At 34.0% G+C, this 23,615-nt stretch overlaps 1 protein-coding gene across 1 annotated transcript in view; it reads right to left on the bottom strand.

Annotated features, from left to right (window-relative positions):
- Positions 1-23,615, bottom strand: part of uif (sushi, von Willebrand factor type A, EGF and pentraxin domain-containing protein uif) — a 192,887-nt gene that overhangs the window by 10,682 nt on the left and 158,590 nt on the right. The window contains exons 35-41 of the mRNA XM_089105261.1: positions 22,200-22,500; positions 20,696-20,933; positions 15,574-16,063; positions 11,618-11,808; positions 9,936-10,109; positions 5,427-5,911; positions 1,704-1,851 (exon numbers count right to left, since the gene is read on the bottom strand). Of these exons, the coding sequence (XP_088961387.1) occupies positions 1,704-1,851; positions 5,427-5,911; positions 9,936-10,109; positions 11,618-11,808; positions 15,574-16,063; positions 20,696-20,933; positions 22,200-22,500 (2,027 nt within the window). The remainder of the gene's footprint in view (positions 1-1,703; positions 1,852-5,426; positions 5,912-9,935; positions 10,110-11,617; positions 11,809-15,573; positions 16,064-20,695; positions 20,934-22,199; positions 22,501-23,615) is intronic.

The raw sequence follows: 23,615 nt of genomic DNA, 5'->3' as shown, positions 1-23,615 counted from the left end.
GGCTATTTTGGCACTATTACATTATGTTCAATGTAGTAGTAATCGATGACCGACTATCCATCAACAACTGAAATGAATCATTTTTATACAATTCTGAAAAAAGGGGCTATTTTTAGCAGTATTATGGTCAATTTTTGACTCCAGTACCTTAAATTGTTATGTAGTGCACAAATTTGGAGAATTGGTAGCACTTTAGGAAGTGATCGTAGTGGCAACCCTGGTTTGCACACGTGAGTGAATAAAGATCTGATAGTGTTAAGCAACGTTTAGGTGCTGGTCTCTGTCTTGAATTCAGTCTCACACTGAAAGTTCAACTATGCTGAACTTAATTTTAAGAAAAGCAATTAACATGTATTGGCAGTAATGACCGTCTTTTTGGAGATGGATTGAAATTTCAGCAAGTTTGAACTTAGTTTTAAATTAAGGATTAAGATTAATCTTCACTTTTCTTAGTTCTAAGAACACCACTGATCAAGATTTGGACTTAAGCGTTGGAACGCTTGCTTTAATACTACTACTATTATTAGCAACGTATCCGAGTACAAAGTTAGTGGATGCAAAAACAAGGGGGGAAATATCGTCCTCCACAGGGGGCGGAAATTGTGCGTGGTAAAACTGCCTTCCTAGATTTGTTTCTTCCAGATTTTGACGAAAACCTATTTCTTAGTATTTTCAACGAATACCTTTTTTGGTATTCTCCTTGAAAAATTCCAAAAACAGCAGACTAACCAAATTTAAAAAATGAATTGATTCGTACCCCCCCCCCCCCAACCCCCCATATTCTTAAAAATTGATATTGCCCCTTCCTCTACATTATATTTAATTTACGCTACCCTCTTACCCCTCTCATGAATCCAACCCACTCTATGTAAAGTTGCGCTCTTTGCTCTCTCGCATAAAATTCTCACTTGCTTTAAATATTTTTACTTATCCCTCTTATACCCCCCCCCCCCCCTTAACTTCCTAAATAAGTTTTCAAACATCGCTGCTTTAAGATTGTTGCCTGAAGAGTGAAATAATAGAAATAGAATAAGAGGTGGAACAATTACCAAAGAAGGTAAGAAGCGAAAATCAGGGTATTAAGACAGGGTAATAAGAGGAAATCAGGGAATTAAGAAAAAAATCAAGAGGCAAAAATAAGGGAGCCATAGTTTGATGTTTTCATTCATTGTATAATACCCTAAAAAGATGCAGTATATTAAAGCCGTGAACATTTACAAGAGATTTAATTATGAAACACAACTTTTCAAAAAACTTATACGTTGTTGTCAAAGCGAAATTTGTTAAAGTAAAATACTTCAAACAATTCCAACGCCGCTGCAAATTTTCCCCGGACAATTCCTCTGGCACATCTCCACATGCACAATTGAGCGGGCAAACAGAGAGTAAGACAAATAAAAAGAATTCCTTGTAGGAATTTTGTCATATTCCCCCAGTTTAAAATTTCCCTTGGAATTTTCCCCCTTAAACTTCTCTCCCCACGCTTAATTCTCCCCGTGGAAACTTACCCCCAGCAGACTTACCCGCCTTTTGTAAGCCTTATTTTTCAGCCTTTCTTAAATCTATAAGTTTAAATAGACATTATACTGTATATGAAGCTTAGCTGAATACCATAACTCACCAGTACTTACCAAGTACATAAAGTACTTACATAAAGTACTTACCAAGTACTTACCAAGTACACTTACAAGTATAAAACTTACCAGTACATATTTGGCCTGTTCCATTAAACCCAGGTTTGCAGACGCATCTGAAGCTGCTATCTTCTTTCTTAAACATGCACTGAGCATTCACATCACAAGGACTATCACCATTCACCAGACAGGGATTAAAGCAATCATCAACGGATGTCTAAAAATAGAATCACATTTTTAAAACATGTTTCTAATATTTGTAATATTAATTTTGTAATTTTGTAGTTTGTAATTGGAAAATATATTTGTAATGTCACTTTTCATCAATTTCAGCCACTATGGTATAGGCGTCGAAGGGGGTCTTTCGAGATGGAGGTCAGCTCTTGGAGGCCAGATGGAAGTCGAGGACACTAACAAAGCCAGACTCAGAAATTTCAGCTTTGTTCTAATTTGATTAATTTGATAGGATGTAATTTTAAAGATGAAAATTAACAAAAGTAATCCTTTCTCTTGCCAAGGATAGACAACTTAAGGAAGGGGGCAATTTTCCCCTAAATTTCTTATACCCTATATTTTAAAATACATTTCCTTGGTATATTTATTGTTCAACCCCCCCCCCCTGAACTTCGAAAAATACCTTTTTTTTATCTTCATTGAAAAAAAACTTCTTACTCCTCCCCATCATTTTTGTGATTGAGCATCCTTGGTCAAGTTTTTTGCCATTTTTTGAATTATGAAAAAAAAATTGAATTAAAATTTTTAAGCAAAATTATAAAATTATAGTAATAAGTCAAAAGTAATTTTTGAACTATATCAATATATTTAACTATGATTTCATGCAAAAATAAAAAAACGGAAAGCCAACAAATAAAATAAACACTAAAACCGATAATTTGAAAACAAAAAGACATAACAAGAATAGATACTCTAGATTTTGTCAATTGACCTTTTTTCTGTTAAGCTAATTTTAGCACGGGCTATTGTTCTACTACTAGAGCACAAACATTTTTAACTAGACTTTTGAGTTCCGAGGTCATTTATTAAACAATAAATTTACAATAAATAAGCAACTTCAATATAGTCTCCCCCGTAATGTTTCATGCCCAGGGAAGAATAGGGGAGAAAAACAAATATACCAACAACAAAACATATATAAAGAAAAAAAAATCAATATCCCATCTTCAAAATCGAAAAAGTCATAAGCTAGACAGGAGAGTAGCGCATGATTTTAAATTATACGGAAATCAAACCGTCCCGATTTAGGCGTATTAGTTTTTATGGATACGGTTAAGACCGCAATATTTGCAGCAATATAGAGAATGTAATATTTCTGCCAGGTAGCAATCCACATCCACGGCGTCCCCGCCAAGTGAAGGACACTGATGGCGATATGGTACTTTAATTTTATTCAACATATAATTGAAATTAGTGTGGTATAACCCTAATTCAATTTTATCCCAAGACTTCTTGGTGAATCGTTTCCTCCCCACTGATCCTCCCAGCAAAGACATTGGGATAGAGCAAGACACTTCTAAGTGGAAATGATCACTAATTAAAAAATATTGTGCTACATGTACTTTAAGGTTCGCCGACTGTTGAAAATCTGCTATAACAAAATCTAAATCAAAGGTGTTACCGGATTTCTGTAGATAAGTGTAAGTCTGATCTTTTTGTAAGATATGTAGGTTAGAGAGAAACGAGGCTTTTGGTATCTGAGAACGTAGATCCGTACTCACGGTTCCACGTGACGTGACGTGACGTTAATTTATGATTTGAAGCAGAGTTACGATAGGTTAGTTGTCATGTATACACAAAGTAGAGTTACATCCCCTAATCCAACAGCAATAAATATAAACTTGTGTGGAGGGGCTCCAAACATTTCATTTCCTTCACCACTCATAATATAATTAATTGAAAAACTTTTTGCACAAAATTAGTTTTTCAAAAAATAAGTAAGGAACTCCATTAAACCAAAAATGAACAAAACTAGAATCAAATAATCTACCAAGCATACAACCACACATCAGTATTAATAAATAAATGAAACCCAAACAAAACATAAACTAAAAGAAGGAAAACTCAAAAAAATCAGAAATTAATCTGAGCAGGGTTCTAAACCCTATGCTTTCTAAAAGCCAGAATATAATTTGTACTTTACTGGAACAAATTCAAATGAACTTAATGAAAGAAATGTGCATTGTCAGTTTAATATACATATGCTGATACTTATTCCTTATGCAATAATTATATTATATTATGCAATAATTATATTGAATACAGTCAAAGCCAGTGCTCAGATCACATTGAGCAACAAAATTAAATTAAAATCTGAAGTTTTAATTCCTATGCCAAAAATATGAAAAACGTGAGAAATATTCAAAGCACTAACAATAGCAATTAAAACAATCAAAAATAGTTTTTTAAAATCTTTCCAAAGAAGAACTTTTTCAAAGAAAAGTAAAGAACCATATTAAAATTTAAAATGAGCAGAAATGAAGCCCTATTACAATTCAAGCAGCAAGAAATTACTATCAAAGAATAAATCAAAATCAAAAGAAACAAAAATTAAAATGAATAATCATCTCTTATCACATAATATAGGCCTAATCTGATCACATATGTGATAATAAGCACTTAAATATATTGGATACGGATATAGATGAATAAATAAATCCTAAAACGAGGATAAACTAATAGTAATACTTGCGTCAAACTTAAAACGAACAGAAATTACTACAAACAGGAGATTGGGTGGTCTCCCCCCCCCCCATATCAGTAGAAATTCTAAACTCTATTTCATCATTTGCGCTTTTGTGAAAACCAGATATATTCTAAACATTTTTTTTTGTGGATAAAAAAACAGTGTTGAACAAAATCTTAAATTGCCGAGATTTCCAGGAATCAATATAATTTTATATTAATCGATTGGTTTGTTTTATCAGTTCTTTCCAATCATATTGTTTGTTATATGGATTTTATTTTATATTTTTCGTCAATTTTTTGAATATGTTTCACAAATTCAGAGCTTCTCAGAGCTTCACAAATTCAGAGCTGGCACAAATTCAGAGCTTCTCAGCTAAGAAATCGGATTTTGACAATATAGCTTAGAGCCTTTCAGTAGACTCTCGCTCTATTTCCAGTGATCGACTTTTCAATATCAGAAAGCAATCTAAATATTTAATTTTAACGATTATTGAGTGAAATACGAAAAAAATGAGCGTTGATGCCTTATTTCTCCTTAGATTGGTTATTTGCCTCCATTTTTTGCAATTTGATGATGTTTGTGCCAACGTTAACACAAAATAGATGTTAGCTAACCGTATTCAAAAAACATTGATAAAAAATTTATTCCACAGTTAATTTTCAATCGTTACAACTATTAATTCAGTCTCACTCGGAACAAAAGTACGTTCTTTATCGAATATTAGTAACTTTTCGTTGAACTCGGAACACACTCATAGAGTTTACTTATTGAAAATCTTACAACTAAATAACTTTCCGTGCTTTTCATTGGCTTAAAATTTAACACAGGAGAACCTACCAGGTGGAATTGAACAATTCCTTATTTTATTAGGTTTAAAGTTTAAGCAGGAACCAATGATATTTTAAGAAGAAGGGCTTATGGGCTTTCCTTTCTTGCATACGCTTAAGGAATAAAGTGATTGGCTCAGAAAACTAGGTCACAGCCGTGAGCCAATGAAATAAAAGCATACTTTTTACCACAGAACTACAGGAAAGTCATCCCACTTTTTCTCCTTATGCAAATCTTATATCGATATAAATATTACTTACTGATCCAACATCATTCGTAGAAGTATCTGGTGGACATGAAAGACATCCACTCTGTTGTGGCAAAGGCTGGTAAAAACCTCTCGGACATTTAGTACAATTTGTTGAATCTGAAGGCAAAAAGGTACCCGGTGGACATCTGGGTATTGTACACTCTTCTGGTCCAGCTGCTCCTTTGTTACCAATTGGTGTTGTTTTATCAGCTGGACAGGGTGTGCAGGTCATATGCAGTCCTTTTGTTCGGTAAGTTCCTCTTGGACAAGGCTCGCACTGAGCAGTTGTATCTGAGCCAGATGCAGTCATCTGTTGGCCGCTGGGGCAATCCTCTCGGCACTCTTCTATAGAAATCGCGACATCAGTTCTAGTTGTTTTTCCAATGGGGCAGGTAAGGCAACTAAAAGATCCTTCTTCTGGCTGGAACCTTCCAAAGCCACATACCACACAACGTTTTGCTTCATCATTGTACATCATACCACGAGAGCATTTTTCTGTAAAAGAGGGTTTCAATAAAAACAACATAAATAAAAATCAAACTTTTAAAAGAACAAGAAAATAAAGTTTAATCAAGAATCAAAAATCTTTTCTGATACTTTTGCATTTTGTAACTGTATGCCAGTTAGCATCTTAGTTTCACAAATATAATCGAAATAATGTATTTTTAAGTAGCATGAAATGTACAATCATTTGATTCAGGAATTTAAAGGGGTGAGGGTGCCTCAATAAAAAAAGCGTAGGCAAACTATGTGAAAAATATAAGATAAAAATAAAAATATAAATAATAAAATAAATAAGATAAAATATAAATATAAATAAGATATAAATATAAAAATATAAATAAGATAAAAAGAAAAATAAAAATATAAGAAAGCATCATTTTGTGAAGAAGCACGGACCCAAATCCGTAACCCCCCTACTTTACTTCCTCGACCGCTGCTGAGAAATACTTTTAAATGCTTACTAGACTCCCTGGTGCTTACAGACCGAAAGAGACAAATGTCTAAAACCTGGATAATTTCAACTATGGGTAATTGATCCAAAACCTGGGTAATTTCTAGTAATTTTAAATAGCATGTACGAAAAATATGGTTCAATACCGCTCTTCAGGGCTATAATGAAAGAAAAATTGAGATGGCTAGGGCCCGTTGTGCGGATGAAGGATGGTAGATTGCCGAAGTTTGTTCTTTTCGGTCAACCGTCTAGGGCTAAACGGAAAACAGGTCGTCCACGTCTGGGGTCGGAGGACATCATAAAGAAAGATTTAAAGGAAATGGGAACTTCGTTGGAGGGTGTAAAAAGGGAGGCTTTGAATAGAATGATATGGAGGAGGAGCGTGCGTAGCTGTGTTGGCCTCAGGTGGCTTGGTGCTGCGGTGAGTTGTTAGTAGTAGTAGTAGTATTTCAGCAAAATATAGATTTTCTTGTTAACTAATGGGATCGGTTAACCACTTGCTTGTTTTTCTTCGGCAAACAAGCCATCAATAAGAGCCATCAATAAGCCGTCAATAAGAGCCATCAATAAACCGTTGCTTTTCGTCCAAACAGTTTAATGAAGGTTCATGTCTCTTAAATGTATCATTTCAATATCTGCATCGTTACAAAAACAGAAGAGCACATATATAACTCAAGAGGCTCGTTTCCTCTTTAAAATTCCGAAAGCTTTACAAGATTTCCTATATTGTCTTCTACTTTCCAAAATTCCTATTTTCTTCCTATATTCAAAATTCTCTACACTTCAAATTTCCTATATTTCTTCCTTTCAAAATTTTCTTATATTCTTCTATTTTCCAAAAAAAAAGATCCATTCTAAATTTGTTTTAAAATCACCGAACTGATTAGCCAAAAGTAATAAAAGAGAGAGGTGATACCAAATTCTAAGCTGCCATTCTTGGGAGGTATCTGACACTTTATAAGTGGCCATGGAATTCTTGTATTGTTTTAAAATCACTTTTCTGTGAATAGGCAGCGCTGCGGCGGTATAGGTTCAGGTTCATACATTTTATTAACAAAAAAACAACTCAATGTGACAACAAGTCACACTAAAGCAAGAAGATGCTTGAAAAAGCGACCTGTTGGATATCATGCTTGCCAATTAAACACACCAAATAAAATGAAAAAAGGGGATAACAATAATAATAACTGAAATTAATTGATAAATATATAATGGCACAAAATAAAAAAAAATAAAATAAAATATCTACAAAAAAAAGCCTTCTCTCGAACCTTTAACACTACCAAATTCCTGAAAAGAAATGATTTTTAATACGGGTTTTAAGTTGCGGCACACTTTCAGCTTGACGAACAGAATCTGGGAACGAATTCCAAACTGACAGGCCCATGTGTCTGGTCACTTGACTCGCTCTCGTTGTGTTCCGTGGCTCAGATGCAAGACTATCCGCACTCCTAGTCGAATAATCGTGGTAAAACGAATTAGGCTTAAAAATATTCATAAAAAAATCGGGTGCAAGACCATTCAGACACTGAAATACAAACATTCCAATTTAATAATCCTTTATTTCAACAACCTTTAAAATTTTAAACTTTCTAAAAAGTGATTCAGTGCAATCCATACCACGATCATACCTTCCAATCAACCTTATAGCCTTATTCTACGGAACTCGAACTCTTCTAAAATTGCAACTAAAATTACTCGCCCAAATCAAACAACCATAATTTATATAAGGCGCTATTAAGGAAAAATACAATAAAAGCAGAATTTTCAAAGGTAAAAAAATTTGAAAACGGTTCAGAACTCCAAGGCCTCGCGCCATCTTTCATGCTATAATGTCGCAGTGTTTTCTCCAACTCAAGTTTACATCCAGGATGAATCCCAGATATCGGATCTCTTCGACTTGTGAGAGCGGTAGGCCATTGTAAATAATGACACCAGCGAGAGTGGGAGCAGAACCAGTCCTCGTAAACATCATAAAATTAGTTTTTGATGCATTGACGCTAAGTAGGCTAGCACAAACAAATTCATGTAGGCCATCAAGTGCCTTATTTTCCTTGAACAGGAGCTCTTGCAGCGACTTTCCTGCAATCACTAAAGCCGTGTCGTCAGCAAACGAAGTAACTGAAGCTCCGGGAATGTAGAATCTCATTGTGTCTACGAATATCAGGTACAGGAGAGGACCAAGAACTGAGCCCTGTGGAACACCACACTTTATGGGATACGGCTGAGAAGATTTGTTACTCAAAGTCACTCGTAGCTTCCTTTCACCTAAATACGATTCAAACCAATTTAAAACACTACCCTTTATGCCTAAATAATACAGCCTTTCCAATAGAATCTTAAACTCAACAGTGTCAAAAGCCTTTCTAAAATCAATAAAAACGCCCATGCACTGCTCGCCATTCTCAAGTGCCGAGTTAATATTTTCCAGCAGACGCTGGACTGCCTGCGTCGTCGAATGTCCTTTCCGGAAGCCAAATTGACCATCGTGTAAAACACCAATTTTCATCAGATACTCGTAAAGCCGGTGATGAACAATCTTTTCATAAATTTTTGAATAAATCGGGAGAATTGATATTGGTCTCCAATTAGATATTTCAGTTTTGACTCCAACTTTGTGCAACGGTACAACTTTAGCTATTTTAAGCGCACTCGGAAACATCCCCTTTTCCATAGAAATATTGATAAGGTATACGAGGACAGGAAGCAAATAAACCAGAACCGACTTGAGCGTTCTAAGGCTCATTCCATAAACTCCTGCACTGTTTGACTTAATCGTGCTAAAAATTTTGCGTACCTCGTCTTCAGTACAAGGCTGGAGATTAATTTTGAAACTTCTTCCTCGCTCATCCACAAAACTGCTTGATTCGAAAACATGGGAGTTCCTTGCTTCTTCTTGAATCTTGCAGCCAATTTCAGAGAAATATTGTCCAAATACGTTGCAGATTTCCTCAGTTTCTTACAAGGTCCTATTATTTAGCACAATTTTTGGCTCCGATAGCTTCATAGGATCTTTTAGAAGATCATTCACAACTTGCCATGTTGCTTTGGGGTTACCTTTACTTTCTTCAAATACATTTGTAAAAATGCCTTCTTTTTTCCTTTTTAGGGCATTTGCCATATTCCTTAGCTCTTTATACATCACATGGAGCTCATTATTCTGCGGATGATTCAGATGCTCCTCACACGCCTGATTTCTCATATTAAACAGATTCAGCAGCTCATCATCACACCATGGTTTTCTCGGTTTATTCTTTCTGGGGTTTGTTTCTTTAAGCGGACACGTGCTATCATAAATATTCGACACTATTTGGTTAATTTTGGTCAAAATTTTATTTAACGATTTGATTCTAATCAATTTTTTTATTTGAATCGAAAAAACGATTGAAATAAAAAAAAATATCAAATTTATAATTTGGTTTATGTGTTTATTTGGTCTATGTTTTATTATAAACGTAAACGAATTTTATATATGGGGAATCATCATAGATTTTGGATTTATATATTTTGTTTCCAAAACCTCTTATTTTAACGATTTTATTATCAATATAAGTATCAGCTTACCTTTGCAGTCCTCTGCAGCTCTTGATCCAGTAGATACAGTTGTTCCAGGCTTACCATTTATGCTAGGACAAGGGATACATCCAGACTGTCCAGTTTGTGATTGATACGTTCCAATATCACATCGATGGCAAGCCCTGTCCGTTTGGTTAAAGTACAGACCAGACGAGCAAGGAACTGAAAATAGTTTTTCTTTAAAGAACTTTTTTGACAAGCACAATAAGTAGTAACAAAAACATGTATTGGACCATGGCCAAAACAGCAGTCACCCTAGTCTTATAATTGTTCTTTTAATTAATCTGTCAATTTATTAATATAATAAATATATAACCTATTTTATTATTTTATTCGATTTTTTATTTGTTATTTTATTCAATTTTATTCGATTTTACAATCTATATAATCTAATTTATTATTATAATCAATAAATATATGATATATAATCTATTAATTTTAATTAATCTTCTTTTAATAATCCTGTTCTTTTAATTAGTCTAGTCTTTTTAATTTGGTCTGGTTTGAGCCACAGAGAAACAGGGGGCCTATTTATCAGAAATCTGGTGACTTGAAAACTTTTCATTCCTTTTACTGGCTTAAAATCTATTTGTTTGTCTATAATCATCTAATAATCATGTAAAATAAATTCATACAATGCAGGCATTTATCAAAATTTTATTCATTATTAATCACACGTGACGAAGGTATTTTATTTAATTAAATTGATATTATAATTACAATTTAAACTTAGTTGCCTTTAAAAATTAATTAAACGAAATTCAACTAAATTTGATTCTTAATTGAATTAAGTTTAAAACTTAAATAAATTTAATTGAAGCTCAGATTGCTTACATCAAATATTTGAGAAAAACTTTCTTGGCATCTTTCTGTCCCGTTTTGAAACGTCTTCGGCAACCACATTACTTCCATTCCCTTGTTCCTTGGGCACACAAAAGAAAACTCTCCATGAGCGCAGATACGAAATTCTCCTCAAGTTTGGACACTCACGACTCAGAAGCATCATTCGCTAGGTGTCATATCCTTGTATTAAATTGTGTTTTAAATTTAGTGTCGGTGTTTTAGAAAATCTGCGGCTTTGCACCAAAGGCTCCCGCAACATTTAGCTCAACCGGTACCGAAAATTCAGCTAGTACCAGCACGGCATATGCGGCAGGCAAGTAGTTTTGTTCCCTCGTTCTTCAAGTTTTTAATTCTGAACCCACTCCTCAACAATTGTATATATTTATTTTCTTTAGTTCATTATTCTTTTACTTTTTTTATTCGTTTGACTCTGTTTAGTTTGAATCTGTGATATTTCGAATCAATGCATATTTTCGCATGACGATGGCTATGGCTGTGATTTTCATATGTTTAGTGTCTTATTATGGCAAAACCGCCGCTAATTGGCATGACCGTTTTTATGGCGTTTGAAAATAGAATTGTTGTTTATTTATTTATACAGCGTCTGCCTACCCAAAGCAAGAACAAAATCGAACCATTAAGATGCCTCACCATTCGTTCTATGAACTATTTTGTTCCTTTAATCTTTCGTAATTTGTTGACCTAGTGTTGTAAATAAATAGCGTTTTAGTTGCGGCCTAGGCCAAAATTATGACAGCAGTTTTTATTAATGAACCTTTAGTCCTTTTTTTTAGATACTATAGCAAGCAAAGAAAAAAGAAACATACCACAGCTTGACCCCTGAACAACTTGGCCAGGAGGGCATACAAAGTTAGCTTCTAGTTGCAAACTGGTTGGATCGATCACAGTGTTTGGGAGGGCATCTCGGACATCCAAGCCACTGCTCTCGAGTATTAAGCTTTCAAGCAATCTGCGAATGGTGGTCTGTTCGTTGGTATTTGGGTTAGTCACTGGATCACTGCAAAAGAGGTAGGATATCGTCAACATTTCACACCATGTTTCAACTATCCACAATCAGCATTTATATAAAAATAAAATCAGTGCTAGAAAAATCAAGGTACTTGTTAATTATTCAGAAAACACTCAAGTTCTTGGTCGGAATTTAAGATTTGAGAAAACCGGTTTCATAGCCACAAAGACAAGCGACGGGTGACAAAATGCATTGGACTGATATAATTTGGGCTATATATTTTCACATTTGGGGGGGGGGGGTAAAGTGCAGCAGGTTGCATGCAAAATTTGCTAGCTATAATTATACTTCATATTATAAGTAAGAGTTGTTTTCTAACTTAACGCTGTCAAAATACTCTAACCCCCACCGTAATATGCAAACATATAGCCCAAATTAGACAAGTCCAATGTATTGTCACCCAAGTATGAAACCGGTTTTTACAGATCTATAGATCAAAATTCTTGAGTGTGTTCTGAATAAGTTACAAGTAACAAAATCAATGTAAACATATTGATTACATTGAGAACTACTCGCTCTCAATGTTCATGTCCGCAAAACAAGATTGTAAAATTTTAAATTAACATTAAACTGCTAAAAGGGCGAAAGCTTTCTGCGATTGACTTTGACAAGCATACAAGATGGGGGGGGGGGGTAGATCTTGGTCAAACCAATTCATGTATGATATGTTGTGTTCACCCACGAACCGACATTTAGGCCGCATCTCATCAAACAGAAATGTTCCTTAGTTGTTTGCTTGGTCGACCAAGAACAGAAATAAATTGACTTTTATCCACGATTTCGTTGATTAACTAAAAAAAATTATAATGGAATAAAAAAATTAAAGAACATTCTGAAAAAAAATCTTTGTAATGACTTTTTTTGTGGAAAATGTTTTCGAGCTTGGCACACAAATCTTAATATAAAACTGGCGGTTTAATGTAAAAATAACGACGGACTCATCCTAAAATCAAGTCTTGAGAAGGAGAGCTAAGACTCAAAGCTTTGCTTTGAGGGGGGGCTTTGAGGGGGGTTATTTGTATGTAGTTTTCAGTTACTATTACTATGGATGTTTTAGAAAAAAAAAAGAGTTACACAAGTCATAAAAATCAAACAGTTAGTGGTAACGAACTGTAAGCAAGGAGCGACCCGGCTCAATGGTAACCAAACTCTAGAAAACGGGATTTTGATAGTAATAGATGCATCAAAAGAATCAGATTTTACTGCTGATTCCAAATATATAAGTTTCGTCAAGTTTAGTCCCCACCAAAAGTTACGCGCCTAAGAAAATTTGTTTGATTTTCGAAAAAAGGGGGAAAGACCCCCTAAAAGCTATATAATCTTAATGAAAATCACACCATTATATTCAGCGTATCAGAGAACCCTACTGTAGTTTCAAGCTAAGCTCCTATCTACAAAAATGTAGAATTTTGCATTTTTTGCCAGTAGAAAGATCACGGATACGTGTTTATTTGTTTTTTTGTTGTTTTTTTTTTTCCCAGGGGTGATCGTATCGACCCAATGGTCCTAGAATATCGTGGTAGGGCTCATTGGAATGGAAATTAAAAGTTATAGTGCCATTTTTAAGTGACCTAAATAATGGAGGGCAACTAGGCCCCCTCCCACGCTCTTTTTTTCCCAAAGTCACCTGATCAAAATTTTGAGATAACTATTTTGTTCAGCATGGTCGAAAATATGATAACTATGTCTTTTAGATTACGTTAAAACTGAAAACGAACAGAAATTATTCCGTATATGAAAGGGGATGTCCCCTCCTCAACGCCTCACCCTTTACATTAAAGTTTGACTTTCTCACAACTCTATTTTTTTAAACAATAAAAAACTTTATCGTGAAGAGCACGGCGTTGAGGCGGGGACAACCCCTTTAATATACGGAATATTTTCTGTTCGTTTTAAGTTTTAACGTCGTTCCTTACTTTCAGTTAAAAAAAACTTGTTTTTTTTTTATTTTTACAACAAAACACCAGTTCTTCCACAGCTTTTACGACATTAAAAAAAAAGCAAAAAAAAAGCATAAACCACAACTTTAGCTTAAAAAAAAGCTAAAAAAAAGCATTCTGGATAACTTCTAGCCACATGCGCCCCACAACTTTAGCTTAAAAAAAAAAGCTAAAAAAAACTTCTAGCACCAACGCCCCACAACTTTAGCTTAAAAAAACTAAAAAAAAACATTCTGGATAACTTCTAGCCACCTACACCCCACAACTTTAGCTTTAAAAAAAAATCTAAAAAAAGCATTCTGGATAACGTCTAGCCACCTACGCCCAAAACCCATGGATACTCCCCTGAGATTTCCATATTACATTCCTGAGTTTAAACCCCCCAGAAAATTATTAAAAAAAACTTATTAAAAACATACTACCCCGCAAGGGGAATAAGAGAGGCTGGATACTTCATGTTAAATTAAGACAAAATAAAGCAGATTAGGGACGGTATTTTTAGCTTTTTTTTATTTGTATGATAACTATTCAAATAAGGTTGGATATCTTAGATTAGAACATAATAGAATTTAACAAATCTGGCTCAACTCTATGGTGGTTCCTATGCAGGGAACCAAAGTAAAAGCTTAAAACAGGACCTAGGAGAAGAGGAGGGTTTTTTCGTCACTCGGTCCCAAGGGGCTTAACATTGCGCTGAGTTTGTGTTAGTGGTACCAGCTTGGAAACTTGAAATGAATACGAAGTAATGATAATTAGTCAGAAATTAAATCTCAATCTTTAATTAAATTTCAAGATCAAACGTAGCCTTGTTAAATTTTGCCACATTAATTGTTGCAAATGTGGCAATTTCCTTGTCTGCCTGACTGCTGCGTTAACTATCTGTCAAAATAAATATGCTACTGCCGCATATTGCCCTATTTTCTGTAAAACGTTAACAAACTTTTGAAAAAATTATAACAAATATATTTTGGCATTTATTCTCTCCATAGTGCAGGCCGAATGGCGCCCTAAATTAGGCACTTGTTTTCGGCATAAATACAAAAATTCCAGTTCTTAGAAATTTAAGCTTTTGTGAAGGCTATGCAAAAATTAATTGGATTCATTCTCCAGAAAATTATAAGCTTCCCTCTTTAAAATGAAATTCTAGGCGCAAGCTTGTGGTATTTCAGAAAAACTAAACATTTTTCGTTCTTGATAATAATTTTTTGTTTTTTAACTAGAAGGTATTAACAACATACAAAGCTCTGTTTAGCTTTTATGTAGCTCAGTGACCAAACATAGACAAAACCATCGATTGTGCTGCAAGATTTGTTGCAATGGGTGTGAAATTAAAGCCAATCAAGGTATTCTGTGCCATGCACATCTTCAACATTAAACTTTGACTTCAAAATAAAAAAATAATGCAGCACAAAAGCGATTGTACTGCCAAATTTGATGCAATGATGGTGAAATTAAGGCCAACAAAGGCATAGTTTAGCCGGAATATTTCCAACCATAATTTTAGCTTTAAAAACATAAAAAAGATTCAGCACAGAAAAATTGAGCAGCAAAATTTAATGCAATGATGACGAGCTATTGGCCAATAAAGGCATGTTGTAGCAGGAAACTTTTCGAATATTAGGTTAGTTTTTAAAGTTAAAAAATGCAGCATAAAATCAGATTGTGCTGTGAGACTTAATACATTAATGATCAGCCTACAGGTAGCTACAACATTTTATGCCGATCACATCTCCGACCCTGAAAAGTAATGCGAAAAAACATTACCAAAAATACAAACAGGAAACCCTGGTTTTAGTACTGGATCAATTCTTACCTCTCAGCAGGGAAGGATATTTCAATATCGTAAACGTCGTCTTGATCAGCTTGTCTCCTCTTTCTGATTGAATTTTGATTTGTCTTTTTGCCGCACTTGATGCCAATACTCAGAGCATCGCAATTAACATCATCTGCACAAATGTGCCAATCTCTATTAGTCTTTTTAATTAACTCCTTTATTTTTTGATTTAAAACCTTACGGCCTGCGTCATTGCATAGTGTTGCTCCAAGAAGCTGGAATTTAGTCTTAACTATTAGTTGCGCTGCAGAGCTGCTGCTACAAGCTGGGTACACAAAAGGCAGTGACGGGTTTTCTGTAGGTCTCCAAAACCCTTCTGGACCACAGGAGTAGAACCTAGCAGTTGACTGTGAAAAAGCGCCACCCCTATTACATTCAATGCTGCAAGCTTTGAATTTTCCGTTTGGACCCCAGTCGGCGCAGCGCTGGATACCCCCAACTGGATCTGCTAGTATCGGGCAGAAGTCCCCTAAAAATAAAATATGTTTCAGCCAACCACACTAATGGCTCTGTAAAGCCACATTCAGGTGAAGCTTCAGCTAATATTCACGATCTAGAGATGTCCTCGTAGTTGAAATTTTTATTTAAATATACAAGCTGGACAGACGGCGCACATTCTCAGTGGCATATTTCAGAACTCAAATGACTTAAAAGCAAAGACAAAAGTGGCACTAGAATAACCTATCCGACGAATTAAAAAGAAAGAGAAAACATAGCTAGTCTACTACAAGTTGAACTTCTGGATAAATTTTCGATCCCCCTTAAACAGTAAATCGCCACAATGATCACTAATTTGGCCACACTCGATCGATCACTAATTTGTGCTCCTGTTTCTCCCCTAAACTGTTCCTAACATTTTCTTTGTGCATATATGAAGGAGAGAGGGGGAGGGGGGGGCTAGCTCTAACCCGATCCTATTTAACCTGACATGTCGAGAACCGTGCATTTTCTCTTTTTTTTTTACATTTGCCAAATAACTTGCCCATTTTTCGGCATTTCTTGGATTCATGCAAACCGCCTCCCCAAATTGATCTTCTTTGATGAGCCTGAGTGTCATTAACATTTTTTAAGGTTTCCAAGATGTTAACTAAGCAATAAATTCAACTTTAAACGACTAAGTTAACTGGTTTAACTCGGGAAATGGGAGGGGGGGGGGACCAAATATGGGATCTTAGAAAATTTTAATGCAATGATTTGGTTTCAATACTACAATCGTAATATCGTAACCAAGGATGCCCTTAGTTACGACTAATAACGATTAAATTGTTAATTAAACGATTAATTGCAATTGTACGATTACTACAATCGTAACCAAGGACACCCTTGGCCATATCGTAGATTTACACAGACAAACTATAAAATTACCCAGAAGAGAAGACATATAAAAAATATATATATAAGAGAAGATAAGATATAAATAAGAGAAGATAATAAAATAAATTTTGGACTATAAAGAAGAAATAAATCATTGTTTGAGAGAAATCATATAAGCGAAATTAAAAGAACAAGAAAATATTAAGATACATAGACTATATAGGCATATATTAAACATAACCATATTTCAATCCTTCAGCCTGATTATTAGGAGATGACAAACCAGTTGCACAAATTAAGGAAAATTCGATTAATGAAATACTAATATGCATAATTTCATGACAAATCAATTGGTGCAATTCAAGTTCCTGATGCTCCGGAATGAATCAGCAATTTGAATCCAAACCTTTAGTCTCAAGATTAGAATAAAGTGACTTTAAAACTGAACTACTATTACTACTACTAACAACTCACAGCAGAACCAGGCTTCCTGAAGCCAACACAGCTACGCACGCTCATCCTCCATCCCAATGTATTCAAAGCCTCCCTCTTTAGACCCCCCCATGGAATTTTCATTTCCCTTAAATCTTTCTTTACGACATCCTCCTACCCCATTCCGGGGTGACCTGCTTTTCATTTGGCCCTAAAAGGTTACCCAACAAGGACGATCTTGGGCAACCCACAGAACATGTCTTAGCCACCTTAACCTTTCTCCCATTACAACCCTTGAAAGCGGGATTGACTCACAGTTTTCGTATTTTGAAACTGAAGGCGGCACAAAAACTTAATCCGAAACCGAGAAAACTTGTTTGATCACTTTCGAACAGTTTCTAAATAATAAATTCTTGAATCAACTTCAGGTCTCCTGCTTCTGGTATCTGGTGCTCAAGACTAATGCAGGAATTTGAATTTGAAGCTTCAGTTTCAAAATTAGAATAAAGTCACTTTGAAACTGAAGGAGGCAAAAAAAAAAATCGAAAAAAAAACAACACTGAAAAAACTTGTTCTGTCACTTTCGAACAGTTTCTAAATAATAAATTCTTGAATCAGCTTCAGACCTCCTGCTTCTAGTTTCTGGTGCTCAAGATTAAAGCAGCAATTTGAATCCGAAGCTTCAGTTTCAAAATTAGAATAAAGTCACTTTGAAACTGAAGGAGGCAAAAAAAAAAAATCGAAAAAAAACAACACTGAAAAAACTTGTTCTGTCACTTTCGAACAGTTTCTAAATAATAAATTCTTGAATCAGCTTCAGACTCCTGCTTCTAGTTTCTGGTGCTCAAGATTAAAGCAGCAATTTGAATCCGAAGCTTTAGTTTCAAAATTAGAATAAAGTCACTTTGAAACTGAAGGAGGCAAAAAAAAAAAATAAATAAATCCAACACTGAAAAAACTTGTTCGATCACTTTGGAACAGTTTCTAATTAACAAATTCCCAAATTGACCTAAGATCTCATGTTAAAGAAACAGACGAACCTGTTGTTTCTTGCCAGAAAATTCGTTCTATTATAAAATTAGAAAAATGCAACTTTTGTGGTTTTTCTTATCTTATTAGTTCTATTTTAAGAGTGAGATTGAATTGACTGGTATTAAGTTTAATCACTGAAGTAAAAAAATTTTTTTACAGTACTAAGTTTGGGAATTTTCCAAGAAAAAGGGCAAAATCCCGAAGGTCAAATCGTAATCATTGCAATATTACTCCAGCCATACCTAAGCATATTCAATGCTCTTATAGGCTGACATAGTTTTATCTAGTTCTAATTTTAAATTTAATTCATTTTTACTATTTTTTTTTATTCCATCTCATTCCATCAGAGTGGGATTAGCAAGGTTTAGACAACGTGGATGATGAATAGTAAAAGCATGAACAGCAATCTAGTATGACAGTATAATATTGTGAATTTCTCGAAAAAATAGTGAAACTTCTAGAGGTCAGACTTTAATCATTACAATATTCTGTAGCCATTCCTATACATGTTGAATGCTAATGAAACTGACACATGAGGGTATGGTTTAGGGCTCGAGGGACCAAGCAAGTATATTACTTGAAAGTATTTTACAGGACCAAGAAATACAGGCATGGCAGGCCCAGCGTTCGGTTTCGAATTCACAGGGTCCTTATTGTCGGTCGAAGGAGATTTGGGGTGAAATTTTATTTTTTAAGGAGGGTCTGAATAAAAATAAAATAAAGTTATTAATTGAAATGAGGGCTGATATTTTGCCATTGGGCCAAAGAAGAAAGTTTATCGGTAGGGAAATGTCAAAGGCTGGTCCTTATTGTTGTCCTATGTGTGGAGGTTTAGATGAAAGTGCATATCAATTGATGTGTGAATGTGAGGAGCCTAGTGATTGGAGACTCGAAATGCTTGGTAGGGGGGATTATTATTTTGAGTGGTTGGTGAATTTGTGTCCAGATGAGTGTTTTATGGGTATCAGAAGCTTGGCAAGATTCCTTCGTCTCGCGATGAATCATAGAAGTAGATTTCTGTTGGATTACGTTAGTATTTTTTAATTTCTTTGAAACGGTTCTTTGTTTATATTTTTTTTTTACCATGGCCTATGGGCTTTTAGCGCAAATAAATTTTATTTTATTCTATTTAAGGTTTAATCAGACTATAAATTTTTAACTGCTGTCGACTCTTTTTCTTTATTGAAATTTGGTAAATTTTATATTGATTCCTCAGCAAAGGAGGTTTTAGCAGGGTCCAGACATCGTGGACAGGCGAATCATACAAGAAGGAACATAAATTTTAAAGTATTTTTGTCAACACCTGCTGTCAAATAGAAGAAGAAAAACACCTGCTGGCGTCAAAACTAGACTCCTCTGATCCAGGAATTCCTGGAGTTCCTGGAGTTCCAGGAATTCTTATCATTTTTTTGTTAGTTTGAAATTTTGTAAACGTAGCATGATTTCATCCGCAGAGGAGGATTATCAGGGTCCCGATATCGTGAACGTGCGGCTAATATAAGAATGAAAAGGAATTATAAGGGATTTTCGTAAAGATTTAATGAGGTCAAGATCAGGCTCAGCTCCTTCTACAAAATAATCTTTATCAGTGTCATATCAACTTTTGATTTTAAGCAACGAAAATTTCCTTATTTAAGTTCTAAATCTTATAAAACAAAAAAAATCCTAATTTTGGTTCAAAATAGAATGTAGTACACGGAGATGTAACGTTTGCTTCTTTAAAACGTGATCAGAAATTGGTAACTAATTAGCAAGCGTACAAATGTGGCGGAAGGACTTCCACCTCGGTCCTCCTCCCCCAAAAAAGCTTAAGATTTTATTTTTTGAGAGGGGCTAGGTATAAAACAGGTAAAGCATACCGCACTAGACCCTTAAAGTCCAAACCAGCGGTGCTGATCTTGGTTTCGAGGCCCTTCGGCCAAGAAGTGCAATGTAGGGCAAATTTTTGACTTTTTAAAGGAAAATTTTCTGTTTATTTCATTTAGTTTACCGTTCGTTTTGCGTTTTATTCAAATCCTGTCCCTTCCCCCTAAAAAAAATCTTGACTAAATTCCTAATCTGGCTGCAATCAATTGTTTTCATACGAAAAGTGATATGTTTTACATCAAAGAAAACTGAAAATATCATTAACTAAAACAATAATCCTGACACAGTAAAATTAGTTAATTAAAAAAACAAAACAAAATTCTATTTTAAGACAATAATCTACTATACGACGTGTTTTCGTGACGTCAAGTCTCCCTTAGGCATAATATAAGGCCAAGGCCAAAGGCCATAGGCCAAAATATAGGACAAGGCCAAAATATAAACTACAACCACTCACTTAAAACGTAAACCCTGAATGAACAAACAGCTGCATTTCTTTCTGCATCAGTTGCTACATATGTGATATCGTAGTTGCCCCAGGCCAGAATCAATCCTGATTTATATCCATGTACTTCAACTACATTTTGGACACCAAATTTGTCAGTAAACTTTGGCTCCTCCCACATTACTTGCGCTGTTCCGTTTTTAGTTTCTACCCAGATGTCTGATGGACAAGAGACAATCTTTGGAGGTTCCTAAAATCAAAATACTTTATAGGTAAAAATATTTCTCTGTAGACTTCTTTGCACTTCTTCAAGTTATGCGTTTAAATTTGTGCTATAGATTATATTTTAATGTTATTGCATTTTTGAAACTAAAAAAGGTATACAAAAGCATGTGAAAAATATTCAAGAGTCTTACCATGACATAAAAAATAATATACCCATATAACTGGTATTATATGTGTCTCCCAACCAATCACAACTCAGAAAACAATCAGGTGGTGTTACACGATGGATACTTTAAAGTACCAAGGGAAGTAAAAATGAAGTCAGATTGTTTGGATCTGTTAAGTGAAAAAAAAAACAAAAAAAAACACATATATCTTAAAAAATAAGAAAAACGGGAGATGAATTTTATTTTAAAAAAACGCCTGGATGTACTTATGCAGTTTTGATAGTAGGAAATACCAAATTAAAAAAAATAATAATGTGGCTGAAAAATGCCATAAAAAAACGGCACAAACAACTATAGAAGGCTTAACTTTCCTTTGAAGCTGCAGTTGTATTCAAGAACGTATCATTAGGGGGGGGGGGGGGCTAAAACAAATATTTAAAAAAACATCAAAAATATGTTTATATATATATATATATATATATATATATATATATATATATATATATATATATATATATATATATATATATATATATATATATATATATATATATATATATATATATATATATATATATATATATATATATATATATATATATATATATATATATATATATATATATATATATATATATATATATATATATATATATATAATATATATATATATATATATATATATATATATATATATATATATATATATATATATATATATATATATATATATATATATATATATATATATATATATAAATATAAATATATATATATATATATATATATATATATATATATATATATATATGTATATATATGTATATACATATATAGCTATATGGACATTTATATAGTTTATATAAACATAAAAAACATAAAAATATACATATATATATATATATATATATATATATATATATATATATATATATATATATATATATATATATATATATTTATATGTATATACATATATAGCTATATGGACATTTATATAGTGCATATAAACATAAAAAACTTAGTTTTACATAAAATTTATAAATATATAAATTTTAATAAGTAAATATAAAAAATATATATATTAATATATATAAATGATAAACAATAAATAAAAGTCTTACTTTATCCCTATCCATTGACTTGCAGTCTGGTCCAGTCATTCCGGGTGGACACACTTTCATACCACAAGTAGACGGAATTGCTCTATCTACTGTTCCAGTAATCCTATCGTACCCAATCCATTGAAGAAGAAGACCATTGAACATAGTTGGTGACTGGCAGCTTCGAACCTGTTTTGTGATCTCACCAACTAGGTCAAGTGCTCGTCCCCAGACATTAACTCGAGACAAGTGGCCAATAAATCCTTCAGCTCCACGGCCACTTGCCACCTCTATATTTGGAGAGCCCAAGGTCACATAGCCGCTGTAAGAAAGCAGCTATTACTGAACAGAAAAGATTACTTACAAAGACATTTTACGGCAGGAGTTTTGATGAGTTGGGTTGTTTGGCAAGTATGGGAGGGAATGGGTTACCACTTAGAAAAGGAAAAAAGTATATTAGTCAAGTCAGGGAGCAAAATGACCACTACTCTTTCTCAATGTGTGGGGTTATCGGGGAAAACCTTTTTCATTTTATAGGGAGCCGTAAAGAATTGTTTGATATAAGGTAGCAGGTTTTTGGACAAATTTTATTTACTAAAATAATTGGATAGGCTAAGCATAATAATAAACAAAGAATTTTGGGAAATTTATATAGATGGGAAATTTCTGAGGATAAAACTGAATTACAGAGCTCTTTTTTCTATAGGTTTATGGCGATTCTTCTTATGTAACAGTGTTTTTTGTTTTTTTTAGTGCCCTAGCTTGTTAGGTTCGTTTTGTCTAGGTGTTTGTTGGCTTTTGCACGAATAAATTATATTATTTATGAAGTGAGATCGTCATGTTGAATGAAAACTCCAAAAAATAAAACATTTTAAAATTCTACAATCCAACACGTGGTAACGTCTCTGTTTCCAGACACCAGCTTTAAAACTTGGGAATTGAGGAAGCTCAAACACACAAGAAAAAGATCAAGCACTTCAATGCAATGGCATTGTAGGTACTATTCATGAAGACTCTTCCGGTGCACGTTCCGGGTCCCGGAACAGTTCCGGGTCCCGTTAAATTTAAAGAGTAGCAGGGTCTCATTATCAAGGCAATACATCAAGTAAAATGACATAATATTCTGTTAGAAAAACAAATTCAATATTCAGATTCCTTATTAGAAGTCATTTTTAAGATTAAAAAAAAAGTTATTAGAAAAGAATTTAATAATAACCAAAATAAAAAGTAGTATTTTATTCAAAGTAAAATCAAAATCATGAAGAATTGCTTCGTTTATTACCAGTACGAACATACGCTTGAATGAGAGCCAGACACGTATGAAGACGGTCTCGTTGGATCTCTCCTCCCTCTAGAAATATTAATCTTTCCCAAATTACTTAGCACTTGCTCTTCAAACCGTTAAAATATTTCTGTTATTAGGCCCACTCCCAACAA

This window comes from Artemia sp. Qi Xiang Cuo, chromosome 19 (genome assembly GCF_049724085.1).
Source record: "Artemia sp. Qi Xiang Cuo chromosome 19, ASM4972408v1, whole genome shotgun sequence".
Lineage (NCBI taxonomy): Eukaryota > Metazoa > Arthropoda > Branchiopoda > Anostraca > Artemiidae > Artemia > Artemia sp. Qi Xiang Cuo.
This window is presented reverse-complemented; position numbering and strand designations above follow the sequence as displayed.